This window comes from Rhinolophus ferrumequinum, chromosome 22 (genome assembly GCF_004115265.2).
Source record: "Rhinolophus ferrumequinum isolate MPI-CBG mRhiFer1 chromosome 22, mRhiFer1_v1.p, whole genome shotgun sequence".
NCBI classification, from domain to species: Eukaryota; Metazoa; Chordata; class Mammalia; order Chiroptera; family Rhinolophidae; genus Rhinolophus; species Rhinolophus ferrumequinum.
This window is the reverse complement of record NC_046305.1, coordinates 53,049,625-53,075,939: the sequence shown is the minus strand read 5'-3', so window position 1 is coordinate 53,075,939 and position 26,315 is coordinate 53,049,625. Positions and strand designations below refer to the sequence as shown.

The 26,315-nt window shown below is 45.8% G+C and overlaps 1 protein-coding gene and 1 long non-coding RNA gene across 4 annotated transcripts; one reads left to right on the top strand and one right to left on the bottom strand.

Moving 5' to 3' along the window:
* The first annotated feature begins 272 nt into the window (after positions 1-272).
* SHE (Src homology 2 domain containing E) lies at positions 273-14,431 on the top strand. Of its 2 annotated transcripts, none has more exons than XM_033092296.1 (6): positions 273-912; positions 2,762-2,888; positions 9,496-9,804; positions 11,152-11,308; positions 11,711-11,830; positions 13,111-14,431. In XM_033092296.1, exons 1-6 carry the CDS (start codon positions 307-309, stop codon positions 13,295-13,297), a joined length of 1,506 nt encoding a protein of 501 aa, XP_032948187.1. In that variant the 5' UTR covers positions 273-306; the 3' UTR covers positions 13,298-14,431. The 2 variants fall into 2 exon arrangements, with proteins under 2 accessions (XP_032948187.1, XP_032948188.1); XM_033092297.1 differs by having other exon boundaries at positions 11,711-11,808; positions 13,111-13,281.
* Positions 14,432-17,604: 3,173 nt separating this feature from the next.
* Positions 17,605-22,407, bottom strand: LOC117014427 (uncharacterized). Of its 2 annotated transcripts, XR_004421523.1 has the most exons (4): positions 19,826-22,407; positions 19,279-19,339; positions 18,040-18,135; positions 17,605-17,617 (listed from the first exon to the last, which is right to left on the bottom strand). It is a non-coding gene; the product is annotated as an uncharacterized LOC117014427 (long non-coding RNA). The 2 variants fall into 2 exon arrangements; XR_004421522.1 differs by lacking the exon at positions 19,826-22,407 and having other exon boundaries at positions 19,279-19,777.
* Between the last annotated feature and the right edge of the window lie 3,908 nt (positions 22,408-26,315).

The following is a 26,315-nucleotide window of genomic DNA, read 5'->3' as shown; positions in this document are numbered from 1 at the left end:
CCCGGCCTCTCCCACTCCGGGAGGAAAACGCAGGGGAAGCCCCCGGCGCCCGTCGCCTCCGGAGAGCCGCGGAGCCCACGGGCGGTGCAGGCGCTGAAGACGAGCCCGGGCGGGGCCCCGGTGCGTAGTGCCTGTCGCCGTCCGTGTCCGGAGCGGCGGCCCGCGCCCGCCCGCTCGGCGCCCCGGGCCCCCCGCCCTGGTCCAGAGGGGCCCCACCCTGTCGGGCGTGGGCGACGGCCGGCGGGGGACGCGCGGAGCAGCCGTCGCGGGGTCTCGCCGCGGCCTCCAGCGCCCCAGCCCCGGGGAATGCAGTGGCCCCCGGCCCCTGGCGCCTCTCCGTGTCTGGCCTGGGCCTCCTCGCTCGCCTGCTCCGCGGCCACGACGCTCCTGAGTAGCGCCGGCCGGGCCCCCCTCATGGCGGCCAAGTGGTTCAAGGAGTTTCCCCTGAACCTGAAGACCGTGTCGGAGCGGGCCAAGCCCGGCGGCGGCGGGGGCGGCAAGCTGCGCAAGAACTCGGAGGCGGGCGGCGCGGGGCCCACCCCGGGCAAGGGCCGCAAGAACTCCGCCGCCGAGCTAGGGGCCGGCAGGGCCGGCGTCGGACCCCCCAAGGACAGCCGGCTGTCCCGCGACAGCCTGCAGGGGCTGATTCAGGCCGCCGCGGGCAAGGGCCGCAAGAACTCCCGGACCGCGGACGAGGAGCCCCACCGAGGCGCGGCCAAGAGCTCCGGCTGCAGCACCTACATCAACAGGCTCATCAAAGTGGACACTCAGGAGAAGAACGGGAAGGGCAGCTACCCCAGTAGCAGCAGCAGCAGCACCAGTAGCAGCAGCAGCTCGTCCTCGGCGTCCTCTTCCCCTTCCACCCTGGGCCCCGAACTGGACAAGGGCAAGACCACTAAGCAGCAAGACACGGTAAGAATACAGCCTCCCTGGACCACCTCTCCCTGCTGCAGCGGATGCCGGGAAGGAGCGCGGGAAACCTGCTAAGCCCTGGGGTTCCTTATGCCTCAGGGAAGCTGAGGGTGCGTTTCCCCCTCGAACACTTGGTGACTCCTCTAAATGTTCATTCCAAATCATTCGACTGTTTGTTTTTTTTTTAATCCTCATTCTAGGGATGGGAACTTTGCAGAAATGTACTGTCGATTTCATTTTGTCAGCAGTTTAGAAGAGTCATTGAGATGTTCCTGCTTTGTTCAGTTGGACCTCCATGTAGATATGGTTTATTTTAATTTCTACATCCAGGGCAGTTATAAAGCTAGGCAGTGTGTAACTGTAGCTCTTGACCAGAAAGAACGGTAACCTCTAAACTGTCTAAGTATGGATTTCAACGCTTCAAGGAAGAGGTTGGTCAGCCCCCTTCTCTGCTAGTTTGGAAGCTCCATCCTTTGCAGTTCCCCCTATAAAGGGCTTCTCAGAGCTTCACTAGCACCCCAAGGTTACAGCATGTGACCATGTGTTGTGCAGCCGCCATCGCATTAGGGGCACAGAACAGGACAAGGAAATGCCCTCAGGAAAACTACAGCTCGAGAGAGCAGAGCTGCTTCTCGCACACCCGAGATTTTCTGGGTGCTGTCCAATGAGGCAGTCAGGAAAAGGTGTGTGAGATGTGAAGAGACTCACTGCATTCTTATAGAGATGAGTTGGCGGTTCGTTCTAAATCCGCTCTTCTGTGCTAAAAGGGGAGAGAGGTGAATTCAAACAGAGATTTCAGACTCCAGCCCAGGCAATCACTTCTTGTCCTGGGAACTTTAATTTTCTCTTGCCCGGCTCCAAACATGCTGCCCGTCTGGATCAAGTCAGAAGCCACTAGTGCAGACCATGTGTGTCTGCACTGGGCATTTCTGCTCATTCCTCCGTTCATTCTTTCCACAGATATTTACAGCATGCCTGGCCTGTGCCAGGCGCTGGGGGGAGAGTCATGGAATGACGGCTGAGGACCCAGTCCGTCCAGATATTAGTCAGTAATCTACCTGACCGACTAGCTCAAAAGCACCTTGTAGTCGGGGGCTGTGTACCCCGCTTCCTCACTGTACCCTGGGAATGCAGTACACATTGTCCAGGCCCCCTTGTATTTGGGGAAGGATTGTCGCTTTCTGACACAAATAATGATCAAAACTCTGTCTGAATGTAGCCTATGAGAATCAGTCCACCTGTGAATTATTGAACCCGGAACTCCCACAATACTGTTTAGTTTTGACCTACTTCTTAGAATTCTTCTTATGAGGACTTTCTCTTTAGAGCTTGTACAAATTCCTTGGGGACAAGAAGCGGGTCTTGGTCTTATTTTGACTCCCTAGCCAGTGCTGGTGGACATGCAGTAGTCGCTGGGTGACTGACTGACGTGCCATGAGTATATTGCTCAGCTGGTTGGCATTTAAAAGACCAAAGTCATGGGGAAGGTGGTAGACCAGAGTTCATTTTTTTATGCTGTAAAGCTATAGACAGCCCCTATTCCCCACCTCCCACCCCTGCCACCCTTTAACCCAGCAAATGCTTTATTGCTTAGGGAGAGAAAAAGAGGTGAAAACAACCCTGGGGATCCGCAGAGTTTAGATGAATGGCTGACAATCAATTATACTACAAAAAAACCAGTTGTGTGTGCAACTGGGTGAATAACAAGCTCAAGTTCAAAAGGTATCCAGAACTGGTTGGAGATTTTGACCTCTTCTCAGATCAGCAGATTGTCAGTAGCCGTTTTGATACCGCTGCCATTCTGGTGTGTGTGAATTCTCAGCAACTGTCCCCTCTGGTTCTTTTGCAGGTCATCATTTTAGAAGACTACGCTGACCCGTATGATGCCAAAAGGACAAAAGGTCAAAGGGACGCAGAGAGAGTAGGAGAGAACGACGGTTACATGGAACCCTATGATGCACAGCAAATGATAACAGGTTTGTAACCAGGAGCTGCTTCGTAGGGGCTGAAATCTCACACTCACTGGGAAGGTGTAAAATAGTAACCGTTGTATATATGGGGACAAGGGGCAAAACAGTTGAACCAGATCCTGCTGACCGGAAGGACCAGAATTGAAACCCAAAACTAAGGTCAGATATCTAGTGAACTTCTTTTATGGTTCGTATCCTTCAGTTTTAGAATTTGCAGGGATCTTCAAAGCTTTTCTAAGTCTATGTAAAATGACATTTGTGAGTTTGCAGAGCCGCTCAGACTGTGATCTTTAGTTTTAAGATGTTTATATACATTTCCTGGCTACTTTCAAAGCTTTGACATCCATATCAGGAGTCATAAATCATTACCGAGGACGATTAAATGCTTAAAAGGATCTTAAATTGTTAAGAGATGCAAACATGACGCGGTCCTCTGTATTACACTAGAACATTGATTTCTCAACAAGCTCTACAACGTTGGAACAAAAACATTGATTCCTAAGAAATGATTACTAATCACTGGCTTGGGCCTCACCACTCAAGGCCAACCTCCTAAAACCAAAGCCGACGATCTTACAAGTCAAAGCAATTCTGACTTGTGACCCAGGCAATCATTTTTGGTATACAACTTTTCCCTTTCCTTCTGTAATTCTCTTAAGCTGGTGTAAACGACGCTTAAAAATAATGCATTTACTAGTTATTTAGCTTTGTGCATTTTAGAACCAATTATTCATTCTCCTCATTTTCCTTAAGCATTCTTTAATCCGTAACAAGAAATGCAGTTTCTGCATGCCGGCTGGAGGGAGTCTGGTTGGAGTGCCATGGGTTTCATGCCTGGGAAATAATCAGTCACACATCAAAGACTGTCTCTTCTGTTTCAAAACTGATTGAAAAGCTGTCGAGCTCAGGCTTCGTGAGCATAGTCTCAGAAGACTTGAGCAGAAGGGTAATCACCCTAGAAGGATCGAGACAGGCTTCAGGAAGAAAACGCGCTGTCACAGGAAGCTCTGCTCTGTTCCCTGCTCTCTGCTTGCAGAGATAAGGCTCAGGCTTGGGGAGGGTGTACCCTGGCCAGGCTGTGACCCTGAAGGTCACTGGACTGTGACCTCGAACGAAATCTGTGAATGAAAGGAAGTGAAAATGAACTTAGTCAGAATTTTAAAAAATATCAGAGGCTTGAAAGGAAAAGAGGGGGAAAGATTTACTTTTCTATAAAATTGAAACGAAATATTCTAAACGAAATAATGCTTCATTTTGATTCACCTTTCTGTGACCTTTGGTTTTTATTCCTCTCTTTAACTGGAATTAGTAGTGATAATAGAGAAAGTGCTGTGCTTTTTAAAAATGATTTTTTTTCCATATAATCCCCACCAAATTCTGTAAGCTAGGAGACTTCGATGCTATGCCCTTGTTACAAGGTCAAAGAGAATCTGACTTGCCTATGGTCACAGAACTTTTTAAGACAGAGCAGAAAGAGAAACTAGACTGTCCCACTCCAGATGCGGTGGTCTGCTTCCTACACCCAGCTGTCTCAGGACACATTAAATGATGTATGCAAAAACACTTTGAATTTCACACACAATAAGGCACTTTTCCACTGAGACTCACAAAAGGTATAGTGAAAAGTCAAAATTATCCAACATGAAATAAATGCAATAATAATAACTAGCATTTAATATTCAAGCACTTATTAAGTTTCAAACTCTGTTTTGTACAGTTTACATAAATAAATTCATTTAGAAATATAAAATCAGTGCATTCAATTGGATTTACATTTTTAAATTACTATTTTTTCAATTACTAGCTTTTTTCTTTGCTCTTTTAAAAAATATTGGTGAATTTTAAAGTTTCTCCACTTAAAATATATATCAAAAAGCACCTTCTCAATCAATGTGAAGAATATACCTCTTATTCTACCCGTACATTACACAGCTGGACAGAATAACAGGAAGTGAGTTTATCGGAAACTGGAAATAAAAGATTTGCTGCTAGGTTTTTTTTGGTGTTTTTTTTTTTTTTTTAGCCTTTTACTTTTTTTCAGTTTGCTTCTTGTGTGATTTGTTGTCAGGTCCAAGTTCAGAAATGTCCCATATTTCTTGAGAAACGTTAGGGATTTCTTTTTAGTTGGTTTCAGCATTTCTGCAGGAGAAGGAGATGGTACTGACGAATGATTTAACTGTGGAACACGCAGCCTCTGTCCTGCGTTTTTAATGCCTGTGAAGTGGGAAGAGTATACCTGATTTTAACACTTACCTTGGGTGTATAGAACACTGTTCATGATGTTATAACATCCAACAGATATTTGTTTACTACATATGTGTCAGGCCCTGTGCTGGGCTCTGGGCATACAGGGAACAAGACCCGCATGACCTATGGCCTTATGGACCTCACAGCCCAAGGGCTAACAGACCTACCACCAATACAGAAGAAAGTATGTCATTGACAAGTGTGGTAAGTGCCATGAAGTAGAGAATAAGAATGACTGTCTGCTTCAGGGAACAGGAAGAAACAGATTCAGAGGCATTGAGTACTTTCCTGTGGCCACAAAACTGGGACCCAAGCTCCCTGGGTCCCTCCTAGAACTTTGCTCTTTCAAAAGCTAAGAATTTATACATTTATGAATACGTTCTCTCTTAGATTTAGTCAAAGGATTGTTTATTAAAAGATACGACTATGAATGCACAGCAATAGATAACATAAAACTCTTTGTTGCCCTGCTAAACTAGCGGGAACATTACTGCTAAACCGTGGGCAGAAATAGTCTGTATAATTTAGCATTATGGGTTTTCGCCACCAAATTAAAACTGAGGCATTGAAAGCATCCTTAGAACTAAGCTGCCTAACACAGCCCTCATTCAGCATGAGAATTCCTCCCGCAGCTGGTATCACGCAATTGAGTCCATGACGACATCCTACAGCCCTGAGAAGTGAGTGTTAGAAGTCTCTGTGTTACAGTTGAGGAAACCCAGGTTCACAAAGATGCAGTTATTTATCCCAATTACGCAGCGTCCGCGTGGAGACACGAGGTGACTCCGCATGAGGGACTAGACTCCAGTTGCGACGGTTTCAAAATTTTTTATTATTGCCTCCAAATGGTTTTGATGGTTTGTTTAAATCGTGAAATCTAAAGGAGAGTCTCATCATTCAGGTCTCTATTTTAAAAGTTTGCCATTATGGAAAAAATATATATAAGTAGAAGACTGTTTTTGATTTGTCTATACTTCCCTTGTTAAGCTTAAATTTCAGGACTTCTGTATCTGCTTTTGTTCAGAAAATGTTAAAGTGATTGTAAATCAAAAGCTTGAGCACTGATAAGAGATGTGAGGGAAAAAGTTACCTAACAGCCGTTTCTCTGATTTTAAGAGGAGCATAGAGCTGTCCGAGGCTCTAAGTTTAGAGTTTTGAAAACAAACTAAATTAGGGGGAAATTGGCATTATAGAAATTGTAATGAACATTTTATTTGGGGTGTAAAGTAAGGAATGATACAGAAAGCTCTGGAGTCAGTACAAAATGGCTCCTCCACTGACTGCTATGTGACCTCAGTTTATTCACCTGTGATAATGGGATGACAAGTCTCTCACCCCATCATGAGGCTTCTCTGAGACACTGGGTCTAACACGCCCCCCCCCCCCCAATGAATAGAGCCATCATTTAGACACTCCAAGAGAGAACTCCCTCTTCAAAGAGAATTCTGAACAATTCTGGAGGAATATCAATTGCTAAGTACAATTTACTATAATAAAAGGAAGTCTTAGTCTTCTGCTATGTGTGTAAATGTAAATGGCATAATTATGTGCAGCCAGAGTTGGGAATTGGGAAGGGAAAATTTCGAGCCCATGTTACGTTCCACGCCCCCCGGCTGTGCGTTAGCTGGTGCAGGTCAGGCCTCGCTTTCTGCAGATGGCTGTTTATCTGCAGCCCGCTGGCCGCATTCTGTCGTCTGCCGGGTAAATGGCCTCTATCGGCAGAGCCAGGGTGTAGCTTCCTCTTGCCATTTCCTCCTTCTCAGGCTCGTTTCCTCTCGGAGCCAGCCCTGCACGTCAGGGGCTAATCTCCCTGCAGGAAGGGTCGCCTCGCAGCCCCACGATTGTTTCTGTTTCTATGGCACCTCAGGTTGGGGGCAGCCAGGTGTTGGAATGGACTGGAAGGTGACTCCCCTTGAAGGGGCGGAGGGGCCCCTGTGCCTTCAGTCCCTTTTGTTCCCCCTCATTAAACATTTATTTTAAAAGATGCTAATGCTTTGCAGGTTTCACCCAATCCCGGGACCACCCCAGGAAGGAACATTCTCCGTTGTGTGCTTTCCAGTGTTTGTCCCCGAACTCTAAGTGGGCAGACTACCCAAAGTCAAGGAATGCAAGGACCTCATCTCAAAAGGAAAAATTCAGACACGTGTAATCAGAACTCAAGGTTCTAATCACTATGCATCGTTTTAACACAAACTTACTGAACTTTCCTTGTGAGCAGGACTCCTTCTGTCTTAAGGTTGGAATAGAGTCTTTTTCCGTTTAGTTCAACGGGGACAGAATTGAGGCGAGGTTTCCCCAGCCTGTGCCAGGCTAAACGGAGGGTCAGCGTAGGCAACTTGAAATTGCTAAATTCATCCTTTGAATTCCTTTGTGTTTTCTCTTTCCTTTTTCTGAGTGCTATAGAAAAGCCTTTTTTAAAAAAGCTCCAGCCTTATCTTAATGGAACCAAGAGCAGAGTATGTTTTGGTTGCTTATTTTCCATAACTCCGTCTAGAATCAGCAGTGAAGAAAAAAAGCTGTTGGATTGAAAGTCAGGAGGCTTGGACCGGAGGTGCAGGAGACCTGAGGCAACCCCAGGCACCTTTCCTGGCCTGGGGCGGGGACGGTTCTTCTAGCGTACCCTGATATGGACGCTTTAGATACCCTTCAGATCCGCGAGAACGCTTTTCCTTGGGATTGCGCTAGCAATGAGAAGATGAGCTTTGGAGAGCAGGAGGCGCTGAGAGGGGGACATGGGGACCCAGGAGGTGTGGAGGTGCTGCTCAGGCTTAGCTTCTCGTTAGAATCACCTGGGAGAGCTTTTTCAACTCTCACCCCCAGGTGGGACCCCAGCCCAGTTCAGTCAGGGCCTCTAGTGAGAGGACACCGCATCAGTGGCTGAGATGAGATGGGATGTTTGTGTTTAAAAAGGTCCTCTTTTACTGTGACAGGTGGACATGTTGAAGGCTTCCTGATGGGCATCTAAAAGAACTGCATGATGCTTCCGTTGGTCGATTTCGCCAGCTCTGGTTGTCCAGATTCTACCGGCCAAGGCCTCTGGGCCCCACGCTGGTCGGGTCAGCCCCTAGACACTGCTGGTTCCTTCCCACTGTGGCTGGCTGGCCGGCTGGCTGCGGTTGGTTGATTTGCATCAGGTTTTTTGCATCCATTTCTAGACCTCTATCCAGACCATACCTTTCAGGCTTATTCCATCCTGCACGCAGTGATGGAGTTATCTTCCAGTGAAACACAAATGTAACGGTCCTTACCTGTTTGAAAACAAGTATAATCGTTCTCCATTCCATATGGAACGATCTAAACCTTCTACTGTTGCTTTTTGAACTTCTCTGCATTTTGGGGCCTGACCTTACTAGGCCAGCTTCTCCCAGCACCTCTCCGCTCTCCCGGCCTCTGTCCTATGAACTTAGCCCTCCACTAACTCTCCCTTCTGGGAACGAGCCCTTTATGGCTCCCACCTTCATATCTCCATTCATGCAGCTTCCTCCACTGGGAATGACCTTCTCTATCAAAGTCCACTCATCTTCCATTTCTCTTCCACTTGGAGTCAATCCAAGTGTCGTGGCTAAGGGTATGGCTTCTGGGGCCCGACTTCCTGATTTGGAATCCAGGCTTTGCCGCTTACTGCTTTGGGCCATTTCCTTAAACTCTTCATGCTTCGGTCTCTTCTGTAATATCAGGGGAACAATAGTGCCCCTCCATAGGGTGGTTATAAAAATTCGAGTGCACTTAGAATGGTGCTTAAGGCATAGTACACCGAAGATAAATGTTAACTGCTATTACTGTTGCTTTTCGACCTAACATGTCTTATTTATCCTGCAATTATTAACCTGTTACGTGTTATTTGTGAATGTCTGGCTTCCCCCACTATGTTAAAACCACCTGAAAAACAAGAACTCTGTCTAATGCACATAAGTACCTCCCTTCAGTGTGTGTGGCCCACTGCTTTGAATTTAGTAAGCTCTCCCTTGATTTTTATTAAAATACTTTGATCTCCGCCTCCTAACAACATTAAAAACTCTGCAGGGAATCACACTCAGAGCGACTGGGGGCCAGCTCTGTGGAACAGGTTGCCCCAGGCCACTTCTCTTGTCACAAGCTGCAGGGGCCCCTAGCCGCACACCTGTCTTCGGATGTGACCCGTGATCCATGACTTGGTCCCATTATCTGGCTCAGGCGACTGGAGGGGAGAGATTGTAGGCTCCTTCCAGCAGCTGGGAAGTCACCAGCCCTGTAAGGAACAGTGTTGGCGGACTCTGCCACCTTGTGCCGCACAGACAGTCCGAGGGGAAGAGGTCACTGGGTCAGGTCCCGTGCTTCCACGGCACCTTTCTTTCAAGGTACTAAGTGTGGTGTGCATGTTTTTCAGAAATTAGACGCCGAGGCTCCAAGGATCCCCTGGTGAAAGCCCTTCAGCTGCTCGACAGCCCCTGCGAGGCCGGGGACACCGGCGCGAAGTCGGAGACGCCGGCCAAGAGACGGGGTTCCAAGGACCTCCTGGGGAAGCCGCCGCAGCTGTACGACACGCCCTACGAGCCGGCCGCCGACGCGGGCCCGGAGCGGAAGGCGCGGCCGGCGGATGCCCACAGCCGGCTGCCCGCGGACGACGAGCGGCCTGCGGCTGAGTACGAGCAGCCGTGGGAGTGGAAGAAGGAGCAGATCGTGCGGGTGCTGTCAGGTGAGGGGCGGCGTCGGGGGAGGGGCGGGGAAGGGGGGGCGCCCCCCCTGCGCTCTGCTGCCCTGCTGGGACCCCCGCTCCCCGCTGGGCCTTTCAGCCAACGCCACCTTCTTTATGTCCCTCAGCTGCAAGTCTCTTCCCGAGGAATTTTATGGGGGAACAAGAATTGGGCCTGGCTGGAGGACCCTGACTAAAGAAGAGCCCTTACTGGCGCATTTCTCTTTCATCCTTCTGGGCATCTTTATTTTCCTTTCTCCTCGCAGTGCCCAACTGTTTTGGAAATGCCTTAAATGACTGTTGAAAACCCTTGTCTGACGCCGTCTAATTGGGAGCAATTTTTCCAACTCTTACTCCCTGCCCCCCACCCCCAAACCCCTTAAAACCCCTATAATTACATGGCAGTACTGGCTTAAGTGGATTACAGGTGAGGGTAGTTGGAAAGCTGGATGAAGCTAGCTTTCCTTTTTTTTTTTTTTTTTTTAGGTCAAAAATAGAAATCAATTTTTCCTCCAGTGTGAGTTTTTAAAATAACTTAAGAGGAAGCTGACAAGTAGGTTGTCCATAGGTATTAAAGGTAATTCTCCTGTTTCTCCCAGGACAGTTTTTCTACTTGGCTGACCACATAATTTCTTTTGCCTTTGATTAAAAAAAAATAGGGATGTCTTCTTCCTCTAACAGCAAAACCATGAGAGAAGGTCACATACTCAGTAGCAAATCTTCAGGTCAGTTTTAGTTTTCGTTTATTCTTGTTTCTCACAAATCTCCATGGGGCACCTGTGTTGTGCTAGGCACTGCTCGTTTTCTCTCTCTTCTATCCAACCTGGATGTCTTAGCATCTTTCCAGTAGTTTCCATCCAGTAGTGTCTTTGTGTTTCGGAGTTGATTTTTCTGTGGGATTTATTATTTCATGGTAAAAAACTGTTCATTTGGTTTCATAGAATGATACACACTCTTGCAAGGAATTATCACCTGTAACTGTGTTTAGTCTTTTAATCTAAATATACTAAAACTAAGGTTTGTTAATTTTGTTTTTAAAGTACATACTGAACTATATTCAGGTGGTTTCCTCTCGTACTCTAAAAGTGTTTTACACTCATGACTAGAAAAAGTAGCCATCTGTGGATGCTTGCAGTGTGGCCAGGTATCAAAGACAGCAGGAGCTCAGCTGTCCCAGGGTTTTTTGTTGGTGGTTGTTTTTTTTCCCCCAGCATGTTTGCAGGATATGTTAGCTCTTGTTAAAGGGAGGGAAAAGGCTTTCCTAAGCTGAGGCAGACCAGGAGGTTTTCTCTTGGAAGTTTACATGGGTTCTTCAAGGACCTCTGCTGTTAACTAGAACATTCCTTCCAGTTCAGTTTGAAGGCTCCGAGCGACCTTCCACGAAGGAGGAGACAGTGAGGCAGCACCACCGACAGAAGAGCTGGACCCAGAAGATCTTGAAGCCAGCCCTCTCCGACCACGGCGAGGGGGAGAGAGTGGACCCAGCCCTGCCTCTGGAGAAGCAGCCGTGAGTCGGGGGCACAGCCGCATAACAAACAGTAGCTGGGAGCTCATTGGTGGCCTGGGGGTGGGCGGAGCACACTGGCCGGTTTACTTGATTACTACTTGTCTGGGCGGGGCTTACTGAGGAAAACCCCCTTTCAAAGCCAAGTGCCTTTGTGCACTGCATCCCCAGAACCTGCTTTTTAATCTCCTCCTGTCTAGAGTGAAAACCTTTAAAATGACACTAGCCCTGTTAGCTTCCTTTTGTATGATGAATAGGTTTTGCGACCCAGGATTACCGAAATCTGCATTTTGTCTGTCCTGACTGGGGCTGCCGCGCTTCCGGCAGAAGTGCATTTTAAATAACGCCTTATGGAATGATTTCTATTTTGACGCTCGTGCCATCTTCCCTCTCCCCACTTTTCAGTTGGTATCATGGTGCCATCACCCGGGCTGAGGCTGAGAGTCGACTACAACCCTGCAAAGAAGCTGGTTACCTGGTTCGAAATAGTGAGTCAGGAACCAGTAGGTACTCCATTGCACTAAAGTGAGTCTGGAAGCCTCATGGGCTCCCCCGTCTGGATACAGGAGGGGGGTGCGCTGTGACAGTCTTCTTTCGTGGGTAGATGCCCAGTCCAAAAAAAAGATACCATTTGCAGGTGGTCCACAGGGGTGTGTATTGCCAGAAAATAAGATGCATTTGCTTGGACAACAGAATATGAAATGCTCTGATTAGAATGCAGAATTGGTATTGGGTAAATACCACTCACTGTCATTGTGCATTAGTCCATTTCTACCTTACATTACCTGGTCTAAAGTAGGTCCTCTCACCAGAGGAATAATTCCCGATAAAAAGAATAATTTCTAACAGGCCAGCTCAGTCGTTCTTCTTTTATTCCCTAGTGTTTGGAGATGTAAATACATCAAACCCCTTGGTTGTCCAAATGCCAACTGCAATTTTGATAACCTGTTTCTTCTGGTGAAGAAGGAAACGCTGACTTGCTATTACTCCCCCAGTCTGACTGTACACAGAACATTCGTTTTTTGCCTGGTCGGTCTGCTGGAGCTGGGATCATGGAAATTCTCGGTGCTCCACGAGCTCAGTGGTGCTATATTGGAGGGTCATTGTCAAGGGCCCAACAGCATTTCCTTCCTGAGGAAGCTGAGCCCCTGCAGCTGAAACAATCAGACTGGGGGGGAAAGAGGTTGGGGCGGGAGGGTGTTTGAGCAGCACGGCTCAGAAAACGGGATAGGCCACCAGATAGATACACAATACCAGGAATAGCTCTGCTCTGTTCCTGAAACTGGGGCTCATGGATTAGATCTTTGAGCCTTTGGTGCCAGCTGTCATTACATATGACCAGGAACAGTCTTTCCAGATCGAGGTGGGATGGGAAACAGATTGTTACTATTATTATTATTATTATTATTGATGTATTTTTGGGGGAAGAAAGGAAGAGGAAGCCTTACACTTATCCTTTCAGCCATGACACGGGTGGAGAGTTTCAATCTCACCTTGGTGTCATACTTGGGCGTCAGCCGTAGTTTGGCAATTTGGGGGCCAGGAGGGACTGCGGTTTGTTTTTTGTTTTGTTTGTCCAGTACCTGATAACGTGTGTGAATCAAGGGTGACACACACATTGAGCCGAGGGCTGCGAAGCTTCCAAGAGCTCCACTGGAGTGTTGAATGCATGTGTGTTTGTATGTAACGGTTCCAGGAATGGATGAGGACCTGCCCACCTCTGAATCCTGGCGTTGCTTTCCCGGGGGAGGAGGCTCCCCTGCTCGCTCCTTCACGTCTCCGTTTTGATTTCTGTTTTGTTCCAGGACTAGTCAAGGATGCGTCCACATCATAGTGGCTCAGACCAAGGACAACAAGTACACACTGAACCAGATGAGCGCGGTGTTTGACAGCATCCCGGAAGTGGTGCACTATTATTCCAATGAGAAGCTGCCTTTCAAGGGCGCGGAGCACATGACCTTACTCTACCCCGTGCATAGCAAGCTGCACTAAGGTTCAGCCACCAAAAGCCCAGCCAGGCCTCTCACATCTCAGAGGGCGTCCGTACCCAGCCAGAATCTCAGGGCACAGGGCTGGATGGCACCATCATCGTTGGTAGGAAGTGGGGGTCTTTCACTGAGAACTCAAAAAGTCTTTGGCCTGGAATCCATTCCATGACACTTGGTTACTGCCCTGTCCCTTTTCTCCTTGTTAAGTAGTTCTCCATAAAAAAGTCATAATTTACCAATTGCCTCCACTCTCTGGAGTAGGATGTTCCCAGTAGCGTGTGACCCTCGGGAAAGGTGTCCAGGAATATTCAAGTTTCCCAGAAATGTGCTAGTTGTTACCTGGAATGTCTGGTCTGCAAACAAACCAACAAACAGGCTCTTGGCTTTTACATAAGACAGCAGAAAAAGATCGTGTGGACCAGAAAATCATGTAATGTCGGACCCCTTCTTGGGCAGAAGGATGCATAGTGGAAAATAAGTGAACAGGGGGCTCCTCGGAGAAAGCTGTCTTTCTCGAGTGTCCTGGTTCAGCTCTAGAATTCATGGAAATTCACAACTTCAGGGTCTGGCAAAGGATGATTTTTGCTGGTCACCCTTCTAAGAAAGTTTGTGTTTTCTCCGTCTCTGTAGACTTTTGCAACATTTCAGCACATCAGTTGTATAAGCGTACATAAGAAGGTTTAAGAATCACCAATATAATTAAACATTGGCATCATTATAATTCTGCGTTACAGCATAAAATACAACAAAGATTTCATTTCTGATTTTTAAAAAATCTGAAAATTCACAAGGCTCAACAACTGTTTTCTTATTGGATAATTATACAGAACTTCTGCTACCTTTTGTTTCATCTTTGTGGAACTGCTTTTAATTTTTGTCCCGAAAATTCAATTTGCTTTGTATTTTTAGAGTAAATTAAAAAATATATATATCACTCTAGGATCTGATTGTATGAACTGGGTCTCTAAAGCCTGCTGTCTCCCGTGCTATATATACAAAGACCAGTTCACACTGTATAAAAATATTTTAAAAGACTGCGGTTTTCTCCAACTACTACTGCTTAAGATAGGAAATGAATTTTCATAGTGTTGTTACCTTTATGATTTATCATGAACTTTGTTGTCAGTTTACTTACTGTGAAAAAAACCACGAGAAAGGCATACTGTGAGAAGACGCCTATGGTGAGCACATGTTTCTGTATCCTAGGGTTTGGAATTTGGGTCTCAAAACTGGTCCAGATGCAAATACGCTGACTGTCACCAATGAAAAGTTCAATTCTGCAGCTTCTTTGAAATAACAAAAAGTGTTGATTTGGTTATTTTGGGGGAAAGCGTATCTTTCTAGTTGTTAGGCATCATTTTACTATTATGATTTAGAGGCTAGAAAATATTTGCTTAATTATTCAGTTAAGATTATAGCCCAAGAGTTGTTTGATCTTTGATTTAAAAAATTTGAGAGGAACTTTTTTCCACTGGATCCCAATGATTTTATGAATAAAGAGTGTTCTGTTTCTTAAGTGCTGATAGGACTTTGTTTTTCTGATAGGATTTTCTAAATGTGTATTGGTTCATGTACTATAGCTTGAGTACAAGTTTTTTTTTTTTTTTAATTTTTAGCATCCATAGTTCCAGTTCCATTCAACAAATATTTATTATCTTGCATATACAAATAATTCAGTTAAACTTATTTTTAGTTAAATATTCTAGAAATGAAACCTTATGTTTTACTTAAACTTATTCCACAAAGGAAATACAGCAGTTATCCCTGTTTTAATAAATACTAAAAAGCTTTGCAAAATTTTTCTTTGTGTACTAAATGATTTTTGGCCCATCCCCAGCAACTGTGATGAATGTATAATGAAATAACATTTTGAAAGCAGACCTGATACATTAAGTATTTATTGAGCTTCTAGCAAATGCTCACTATTGTGCTTTTTCTAGACTGTTTTTCTGTGACAGTCATGCTGTTTTCTTTGTATAATTAGAAGTGGAGATGTGCAGTTTATTTTTAGTCTAGTTCCTTCGCAATTGTACAGGAGGTTATAATAAGAAGAAACAGAGTAAATGAGTAGAAGGAAGGTTAAGCTACTGTTTTCTTCTTCAGGTTGTGGCACAAGTTGACAAACACCAGGGTATTCACAGCTGGGTTGTGGCACAAAGAACCATATGTTCTGAAAACAATTAGGGGTGGTGGAGTTCCCCAGTGGCTCCCTTGGTCGCCTCCTGGGCCAGCTGATCTGAAACCCTCTGACAGGTCTCCTCCCTCAGCTCTGAGTCACTTTGTTTTGAGACAAGTATTTTCCCCTAGTTTTCACTCTTGTGCGTTAATTCTGTCTCCCAGACTATTTTCTGATTCTTTCTGGAGCGAATAATGTCTTCTGGCAAATCTGTGCTCGCTTGAATTTTGCATCCAGCGAGCCTCCCATTCGTTCCTCTCTATCACACCCTTTTAAAAACGGCTCCGCTGCAGGTTACTAGGTGAGTTTATTTAGTTGGTTTATTTCAGGCCGTAAGAACAAAGGTAAAGGGACTTTGGTGTTTACTTTGCTACTGTAGCTATTTCCCTCAGGATGGATCCCAGCCTTTGGAGTTGTGTGTATTTAAATAAGTAGGACTAACATAATGGAGAAATGTTAATAGGTGTACCAAAGGTAAATATTGATACGCCTCCTCTCTACTGGGGACAGACGTGTCCTTTCAAGTTATCCAAAGTACTTTCTTAAGAGGCATGTGTAATAAAAAGCCTTTACTCTTATTGTTTAAAGTCTCCATACTTGGCTAAATTGTTACTTCGTTTCACAGAATGGGGACCTGCATAGATGATCTCTGGACAGCCAGACGCTTTCTGACACAGATGGGAAAATAGTTCTAATCAGTTGCTTTTGAAATTAGGGTAGCCTTTCTATTCTATTAACATGTCCTTCTTTTAGTCAAAGGGTCATGCCTCATTTTTCCTTATGTCTGGTGGGGGGGAACCAAGATGTCGAGATATCATTTACCTTTTCCTCTGTGTCCTTCTAATACTCAGAATTTCCTTAATATCTTCTCCATAGATGTCGCTCTTTCATTAGTTGTCTCTCTTATTTTCCATAACCAGCAGTATTTGGGCCTTATGATCTCTTTAGAATCACTCTTCTTTATTCTCATCTCCAGTTTTTGTACCCCATTAACTTGGAGAAGCTTGGCCTGCGGTGGACCTTAAGGAATCCACCTTAATTTGTGAGGCTGTAGAAAGATAGCGATGGAGTGTTACTGCCATCTAACGGAAAGAGAGCGAGCTGCAGTGGGAAAACGCACACATTCAAGGGAGGGTTTTCTAGAGCATTTCTGATCCATAGCGTCAAAAATGATGACACGGGCAGCCGGATGGCTCAGTTGGTTAAAGCGCGAGCTCTCAACAAGGTTGCCGGTTCAATTCCCACATGGGATGTTGGACTGTGCCCCCGGCCACTAAGATGGAAAACAGTAACTGGACTTGGAGCTGAGCTGCGCCCTCCACAACTAGATCGAAGGACAACGACTTGGAGCTGAGGGGCCCTGGAGAAACACACTGTTCCCCAATATTCCCCAGTAAAAAATTAAAAAAAAAAAAGAAAGTGATGACACAGCAGTTGCCATCTTGAAATCTGCCTTTTCCTGCGGAAAGGATGATTTGCAGCCTCATACAACTCTGGTCATGAGGCCCCAGGACTATGGCTGATTCATGTCATGTAGAATCTTGACTTATATTCTAATGAACGTGCTGCAACAGATCACTGAGACAAGCATCTCATTTTGTTTAGTTCTTCCCCATTCAGTTATTTTATTGGGGCTGCAACATTCTAAATAGCTAAAAAACGAATACATAGTTTTAACTTCTGAAAATATTTGAAGGTTGTATGTAATACAGGTGCCTATCTGTAGAGCTTAGTAATTTATATTAGAAAGATTTTATAAAATGTCTGGATGTGTCGCAGTAGCCAGTATAGGCGGCATGCCCTCCTGAAGATGGTTTACTCTGAATTGTAACTTTAAATAAACATTATTCCAAGAAAACCGTGTTTTTACTTGATCTGAGTTCTGAGAATCACCTCCCTTCGTAAAAAAAAAAAAAAGAAAAGAAAAAAGAAAAACAACTTCCTGTGGTAATAGCTATAGCAGAGAGGGTCAAAAATTTCATCTGCAGTCATTAATGAAATGTATAAATAAGCCGTGACTGAACATAATCAGTGGACCGGATCTTACCCTTTTTCTCAGTTTACCTTTAGAGCCCTTCTATTATGTTTTCATTCCCAAATAAGAGTCACATGGTGAAGTTGTACTCTCTCTCCTTGGCCATCTTCCTCCTGAGTGAATAGACCCTGGTTGCTTTTGTTTTCATCCCTGACGAGGCATCAGAGTTGTGGCTTTGCTTTTTGTGTGTTTTATCGTTGTTTGGTATTCATACAGGTGCCCCAATCCCATCCACAGGATTCGATGCTGTCACCTGTTGTGAAGCTTGAAATCTGTATTTTTTTAAGCCTCTTCCAGGTGATTTTAATATCCAGCTATGGCCGAGAATCACCCTTGGAAGTTTCTATGTATTATAGAAGTACACAAATTCATTTGAGAGTTAGTAGGAGGCTAGAGTGTTGAGTTTTTTGACATCAAATTTTTAATTTCCATTGAACATTTATATAAATTGCCACCAGGTGGTACAAGTGCCTGTTGTTCTTCCCCATCTGTGTGAACGGAATAGGAAGTTTGCATTGAGACATGTTCACCTCACCTTTACCATGCAACTGAGTAATGGTTTTCAGAATTCAGGTTGAATACATGTTTTTCAGAGCGCAGGGTTTGGGGTGTTGAGTGTTGGATTCTGTCCCTGCAAAAGGCCAAGAGTTAAATAATGAGAATAGGCTCTTGCTGCCCACCAGGTGTGTTGCTAGACAAATGCTTTGCCTACTGTGTTCTCTCGTTTTCATCCTCCACAATGCAGTGGGCCAGGTGGCAGCCTCATTTTTCAGACAAGGACACTGGTCCTGGGAACAATCGAATAACTTGTCCTGGGTCAGTCACAGGTAAGTGGCAGATCCCAGATGCAGCTGGTCTAACTCTAGAATGGCTCTGAGTGGATGATGTACCTATACCTTCCCTTTGAGAGGTGTGCCCGGCCTGCAGAATTCTTCACATTGGAAGAAAATAATTGGTCAAACGCGGGGGGCAAGGACTAATAAACTAGCCATTTAGTTTTAGTTAGCAAGTGAAAAATTTAAAAAATTCACAACAGCCAAGACATAGGAGCAACCCAAAAAGCCCGAGTTGGGTTCACAGAAGAAAGAACTTTCTACGTAAATCGACATTTCTCCAAAGAAGATATACAAATAGCCAATACACACATGAAAAGATGCTCAACATCACTAATCATTATGAAAATGCAAATCCAAACCACAACACGACACCCATTAGGAGGGCTATTATAAAAAAAATAAGTGTTGGCAAGGATAGAAGGAGTTGGAACCGGGTGTGTTGCCAATAGGGATGTAAAATGCAGCTACTTGGAAAACAGTATGGTGGTTCCTAAAAAAATTAAAAATAGGAATTCCTCAAAAAGTTAAATATATTATGTAGCAATTCCACTTCTGGGTACGTGCTCAAAAGAACTGAGGTTGGCCAGTCGGGTCAGTGGTTAGAGTGCAGAGCTCATAACACTGAGGTCGCCGGTTCAATTCCCACGTGGGCCAGTGAGCTGCGCCCTCCACAACGAGATTGAAAAGAATTGAAAGGAGGGACCTGAACGCATATTTGCACACCCCAGTTCACAGCAATAGCCAAAACGTGGAAGCAACCCAGGTGTCCATCCACAGGGGACCAGATAAAATGTGGTCTATACACACAATGGAACATCACTCAGCCTAAAAAGGGAGGAAGTCCTGACACTGGCTACAACATGGATGAAGCTTGAAGACATGATACCGAATGAAATAAACCAGTCACAAAAAGACAAACACTGTGCGATTCCACTTACATGAGGTGCCGAGAGCAGCCACATTGACAGAAACAGGAAGCAGAACCGTGGTCGCCAGCACCTGGGAGGAGAGGGAAACAGAGTTGTTGTTTAGTGGGTGTAGAGTGTGAGCTTTGCGAGATGAAAACATGTCTGAGGTTGTTTACACAACAGTGTGACCACACTAACTACTATTATTGACCTGCACACTTAGAAAGGGTCAAGATGGTAGATTTTAAGTTATGTGTCTTTTACCACAGTGAAAAAACAAAGCAGAATGCCAGTCTATTATCTCACAGTGAGAACGCAGCTAGCAGACTGGACACACAGGCGGCCATGGGAGCTCTCTCCCCAAAGAGGAGCCTCGCAGACTTGGGGTAAAGGGGCAGGCACCAGGTGTGAGGGCTCCGTCTCCACAGCCTGGTCTGAGGTCTGCCAGGCCATGTCCGCAGGCCTACCATCCTTTCTCCAGCTTGGGAGAGGCCCGACTGTGGATCTGGGCAGTCTGGAGTCCTGTGGGACAACTGAAGCTCTGATAATCACATGATTATATGTTAAGGAGACTCACCCTGAGACAGGCAGCTTTTCATTTCCAAACTCCATCATCAGAATTCGTCCCCCACCTTGTGAATCATGTAGTGTGAGTCACGTTCATCTTAATTCAAACTCAGAAATGCTTCCGACGTGACTCAAATGGCCTTCGTGATTCAAATTGCCTTCTGATTTATGTGCATAAGCAAACAGGATTACTACTTTGGATTAAGTGAGGGGAAGATCTATTACTTGTGCCTGTAAAAGCCAATCAGTTTATCAAGGTATCCATCAGTGGGTCGCTGACAGGTGAGAACCGTGGTTTACATTAAAGGATAGTGAAGAAAGGGGTGTTTATATTCATTTTGGACTATTTCAAACAGTATGTTTGCAGAGTGCACCATTCCCCTAAAATCCTTGCCCATTTTAAACTGGAGAACACCAAGGCTTTTTAAAGATGACTGCAATGAACCATTCTGTACCCAGCTTCAACAATGCCTGTTTCATAGCTACTTTTGTTTTCTCTGACCCCGACCTACTCTTGGCACTTTTTAATAAACAATTTTTCATAGGCAGTACAACATGGTTAAACTATTCCAAAATAGAAAGATTATAACTGTTTAATAAAAAGCTTTCTTTGAGTGTGAAAACATACACGCTCATAAGAAAATATACAAATATGCATAAAAGGAAAGCAAAAGAAGGAACCAATCTGGTCCTCAGTGGTTTCCCAGGGCTCTTAGAATGTTGCAAAATTACTCAACAGAGTGGGAATCCAAGGCGGACCCCGCCCCCCAGCCCCTGCCAGCAGCTCTCCCTGTGTGTCACTCTCCACCTGGAATCTTCCTCCTCCATCTTCACTCACCCACAATTCTGTTCCTTTCTTCCCTGAGCCGCTAAGACCGGATTTGTCATTCACTCCCAGGAACAGCATGTCCTCCTCTGTGTGGCTCCCGAGTGGACTGCCAGCACCTTGGGGGAAGGACCGGTTTCTCTCGCACCCCACAGCAGCACCCGAGTTCAGTAAACATTCCTTGAATGACTCTCACGGCCCAGAGAGAACCAGCACCTACATGGGAGCCCCCGGGCATGCCTTTGTGAGCACCGACGCCCAGGGCTCAGCTTCCAGCCCCTGCTCACCCTGACAAGAGTCCAGGTCCACCTCCCCTTAGGGGTGAGTGGGCCAGGCCCCTACCTAGCGCAGGGCGAGGGCCCCTGGCCTGGGAAAAAGCTTGGAAAGAGAGGCCCACCCAGGTAGTCACTAGTGGCTGGGGGCCCCATGGCAGGGCGAAGAGCACCAGCCTTGGAGTCAGGCAATCCCATGTTTGGGGTCTCGTTCAGCCTCTTAAGTAGCTCGGGTGCCTGGAGCCCCATCTTTACCAATATGAGCTTCAGTGGCCACAAATGTAAACAGGTGAAAACACTTACCTTGCCGTTAGGGTGAGGAAGATTATTGTGTTTGCAAAGCACCCAGTGGAGGGTCCACAAATGGTAGCCAGTGTTTTTCACTAATTTTCACGGACCATCTCTACCCAAAGGGGCCTGTGGACTCCGAAGCCCGTGGGGTAGCTCTTAGCTGTCCACAGGTCCCATTCCCAGTTCTATGCTGCTGTAGAAACTGACTTCCAGCCCTGTGGCCTCCAACACAGAGACCCTCAAAGCTGGCTGCACAGCAGGATCGCCTGGGGGGCTTACCCTCCTGCAGACAGATATCACAATTGTGATTCAAACGGACCTGGTCACGGAATGACTCCGTGAAGTAGACCCCGTCCTGAAGTCTGCGGCCCCCCGCGGCACCCACCTCCTCACAGAAACCGTCGCGGTTCATAGCTACCTGAAGGGGTCCTCACCTGGCCTTCCCCACATCCATCTGGGTGCCTACCTAGCTTTCCGGGGTCCTCACTGGACTGAACTCGAATCCCTGCTGAAGTGGCGGGTCCACTGTACACCTGTGTACACCTGTCTGTGCGCCCCGCAGGATCCACATGCTGCCCGCATGAGAGGAAGGCCGTCCCCATTTCTCGCTTCGTCACTGCCCCACGCGTGTCCCTCTTACACGGCTCATCATTTAAACACCAGGGTGGGGTGGGGGCAATGGGTGAAGGGGACCAAAAGGTACAAATTTCCAATTATAAAATGACTAAATCATGGGGATGTGATGGACAGCGTGGTAACTATCATTAACAATGCTGAATTGCATATTTAAAAGCAGCCAGGTGCGTGGATCTGGGCAGTTCTCAAGAAAAAAAAAAAAATTTATTCCTACCTATGGGGACAGATGTTAACTGGACTTATTGTGGTCATTTTGCAGTAATATAAACATCGAATCATTATGTTGTACATCTGAAACTACATAATGCTATAGGTCAATTATACTTCAAAATAAAAACAAAAAATTAAAATAAAAACCAAAGACTACAATTGTCTTCACAATGGATTCCGTTTCTTTAGAAAAATCGTAATAAACTATGAACATGCAGCTTCCCATTCCTCGGGAAGCTATTTTCCTGTGGATATTGGACAGCCTTATTAAGCAACTTGAAGTTCTCTTTGAAGAAACAGCTTTAACTGACTTGGTTGCACACACCCATCGTATGCAGGTTTTATGATTTTACTGACAAACTTAATATTATTCATGTTTTGGATTGTCACCTAAAACTGTTGCTATGAAAGAGGACAAAGCCAAGGGATTGTTACTATTCCTTTGTTTTGCTTTGTTTCCTAAGTGGCGCATATCTGCAGAAGATTAGGACTTTCATAAAGAAACTAGGGGTTGGTCAGTATCAGGACGGTGCAGGGCTCGCTGTCACTCCTCACGGTTGTTTTAAGCACCAGGCCACACAGCCAGCCCAGCGGGCCACGCTGCCTGTGGGGCTGCCCTGAGCCCAGCCCAGCTCCTGCACACAGCACCGAAAGGCCTTTCACCAGCATCTCTCTGCTACTGCAGGGTGGCACACGGGCCTGCCTCTGGCCTGTATTCCCACAGAATTGTTGAAAGGTTTGGTCTCCTGTGCCTCAGTAAATAAGGAAAATGCTTCCCTAAGTGGCTGTTCCGGTAACTGAGTGTTCCTGACCATCCTCTACCAGATTCACCATCTGCTCTCCCAAATTCTTCTGGAAAGAGCACTGTCACCATGTCACCCTAACCGTGGTGCTGTGGAGAAGAGCAAGCCAGCCCCCTTCTTCCCTTTCCTGCTTCTATGGCCACTCCCGAGCCCTCTCGGCACAGCCTCACCCCACGGGGGATATCTGTTTCCTGTGTTGCTTTCTGCAGGACAGGGACCCACCTCAAAAAAAGACCCTCAGGGAGACAGTGAGTCCTGTAGGTGTGATCCTGGGGCTTTCCTCCAACGACCCGGGGTGTGGGGGCCCTCACGGTTGGGACCTCACCTAGCCTGAGATACACAATTTCCAACTATTGCTGAAACTTCCTCCTCCCCAGCCCTGAGCCAGCGGTCTACACAGCACGTCTCACCCACACAGCTGCCCACAGGGCTTCACTCTGTCTGGAAGATGTGGGCTGGCTGTGGCCCAAATTTTTCCTATCTAAGACCCTTTTCAACAGGGGACAGACTCTGGCGACCTGACGATCAAGAGCGGAGGGTTGCCTTTGTGATACCGTTACCCAGTAAACAGTCTTCTTCTGGTGAATGACGGCCTTTCCTTTTCCTTCTACACGCCCATCAGCTGGTAGTGATGGTTAACACAGCAGAAGCACCCACGCCCCTTCCAGAAACCCCAGGACTCATTTTGGGAAATTCTTTCACAATTAGTGTCTTTTGAGAAACTGCCACTTATTTTTTAAACTTATCTGATATTTTCCAGAGGTAATTTCATCCTGCATTAAGGGGAAGCCCACCCCAAAATAGTCCTATTTAATTTTAAACCCATCTTTCCTCACTCCTATCCCTTCATGATTCAGGCATGTCTTTCCTTTAAATAACCCAGGTACCCAAAGCAGAATTGTATCTCAAGCATATTTTAGAAATTATTTATTTCAAACATTTACAATTTTCACTTTAAATGCAAAATAGCTGATACAAAGAAAAAATATTGAAAAACATACCATACTGACCCTTTGCCCCACATACAGACATCAGACTTTGGTATTTGCTTTTAAGTGATTAGGTAAAAATAAAATAAAATAAACCTAAAACTATTATTTCTCTCCAAAAAAACTAAAGTTGAGGTATTGTATTTAACAGATATGTGATCTCCATCCAAAAATGGTTTCTCTATTAACAGCCTTGCTACACGCTGTTCCAATTGTTCCCTTCTAAATAGTTCTTCGTTTGAGCATATGTTCATAAAACTGACAATGCTCCTTAATAATCATTAAGGTTGCCATAGAGACGGCTGGCGCCAGACCACACCGAGGACACAATGCTGGAAGGACCTTTAGGGGTCACTCAGGAGCATCTGGTACAGAACCTGAACCAGCTGGCCTCCCGGCCACGGCGCCACTGCCCACAGTTACATGGTAAAGCTGGTCTCCAGGCTCACCATCTAAAGTGGTCCCTGCTTCTCCAAGTTAAGGCAAAATTCTCGTCAACTCCACCTGGAGCCAACTCCCACACTCCTCCCTGAGTCAACCTTAGATGAAACGATATAGCTTAGCACCAAAGCAGCCAGGCAAGACATTCCTGAACATTCTGCAGAAAACCACAAACCATGACCACTCCCAGCCTTCCCCACCGGGCTCTGTTCACCACCAGGTTGGCTCCCACTCCCATTCCAGCAGCAGATTCCACACCTTGTAATGGTGTCCGCCGAGCCCCGACAGGATGATAGGGAACCAGAGACAATGTGAGTTCAGAGCCTAGGGTGCAAACCGCAGGGGCTTGGACTCCATCACAGCTAAGGGCTCTCAGAGTTATCACTGGCTTTGTAGCCACAGCCAATGCTACCTCCTTGACATTTAAAAACAAACATTTCATTAATGCTACAAGAATTAATGACCACTTTCGACCTTGAACCAGCCTATTTTTAACTTTTCCCACCCAGCAGGATAAGTTGTCATGTTTAATATAAATTGTCGCCATCCCAACATTTCCCATCTGGCTGTGTGGCAGCTTGCTACAGGTATTAGGTGAGTAACATCATTGTTGAGGATAAACGGCAGCGTGTGAACTGCAAAAACACAGGTAAGCGTGACCTGTGGACTAAAACACGTGGTCACAGACCATAAATTCCAGGACAGGAAAGCTTAGGGTGTATACCTGTGTACCTGTAGACCTGAGCAAGGTCTATCACCCGGAGAGGACAAATACCTTTCCTTCATTTACACTAGCTTATGAAAAAGAAAAGGGGAAAAAAACCCTCTTCGATACAAAAAAAAAAAAAAAGCAGTTTCTTAACAATAATAATGAAAGCAACAACAATTTGGAGATCAAAGCTGCCTAGCTCTCAGCAACCATGAGCTATCTAGATTTCACATCTTCCACTAGCACGTCTCCACCTGGCTTTGGTAATATTACATGTGGGTAAAACCTTCTAAAGAGTTAAAGAACTGGGGACACAGAATCACCCTTTCTCATGCAGATTCTCTCTCTCTTTTTTTTTTTTATATTTCCCTTTAACAGCAATTTTGCTGTTCTCAAAGAAACTTTAAAGAAAAAATAACCACCTGCCTGACTTCTGTCAACTTGAAAGTTGCCGACAGCAGCCAACAGGGCCTGAAACTGACAGACAAAGCCCACAGTGAAAATCACTACTTGCTCAAGATAGTAACAGTTTGAACCCAGCAAACAGTAACTAAAACAAGGTTGTCTTCATCTTTTTGCCACCTGTCGGGGGCTGATGGTTGTTTTCCTAAAAGGGCAGACGACTAGAAAAGTTTGTGATCTGGTCAATTTTGGGTGCGCGGTTATATCTGATTTTAATCAGAGCTTTATTCTGGGACACCTAGTAATACTTGAGGGTACTTCTCTGGGTAACCACTCACATCATTGAGTTTTCAAAGCCGAGGCAGAAGAGTGAACTGAAGTGGTTAGTGGCAGAGTCACAGCCTGGACATTTAGTCGGAGCTTCCAACCTAGCTGAACTGGATCAAATACAAGGAACTAAATAAAAAGAGGAAGGCACTAAGGGGTTTTTTGTTAATGAAACTCCCTCTGATAACCGAGCTGTCGGGGTGGGGATTTTCAACTGACCCTGCTTGGTAGTCATGGGAGGTCTGCTTCCCGCATCGCCACCGTCACCACGGGGAGCTGGGCACCATTTCCTTCACAACCGCCTGGGGGAGTAATGACAAACTCCTTTTCCCCTAAATTAGAGAAGAAGCAGACAGTTTTTTCACTTCTTCAGACAAAAACAAAATTTAGAATGAAACCAGAGTCTCTTCTCTAATAGGGGAAAATTTTTTTCTCCTCCTCCTCCTTTATCACTTGACTCAAGTTTGTGCCAAGCGACTGTGCTCTGTCCCCTCCCACCCTGTTATTTATATACTGACTCTCAGCTAATATTGGCTGGTCCACCCTCACAAGATAAAAGCCAGTTCTTTAAAAACCAAATTAAAATACATTCTT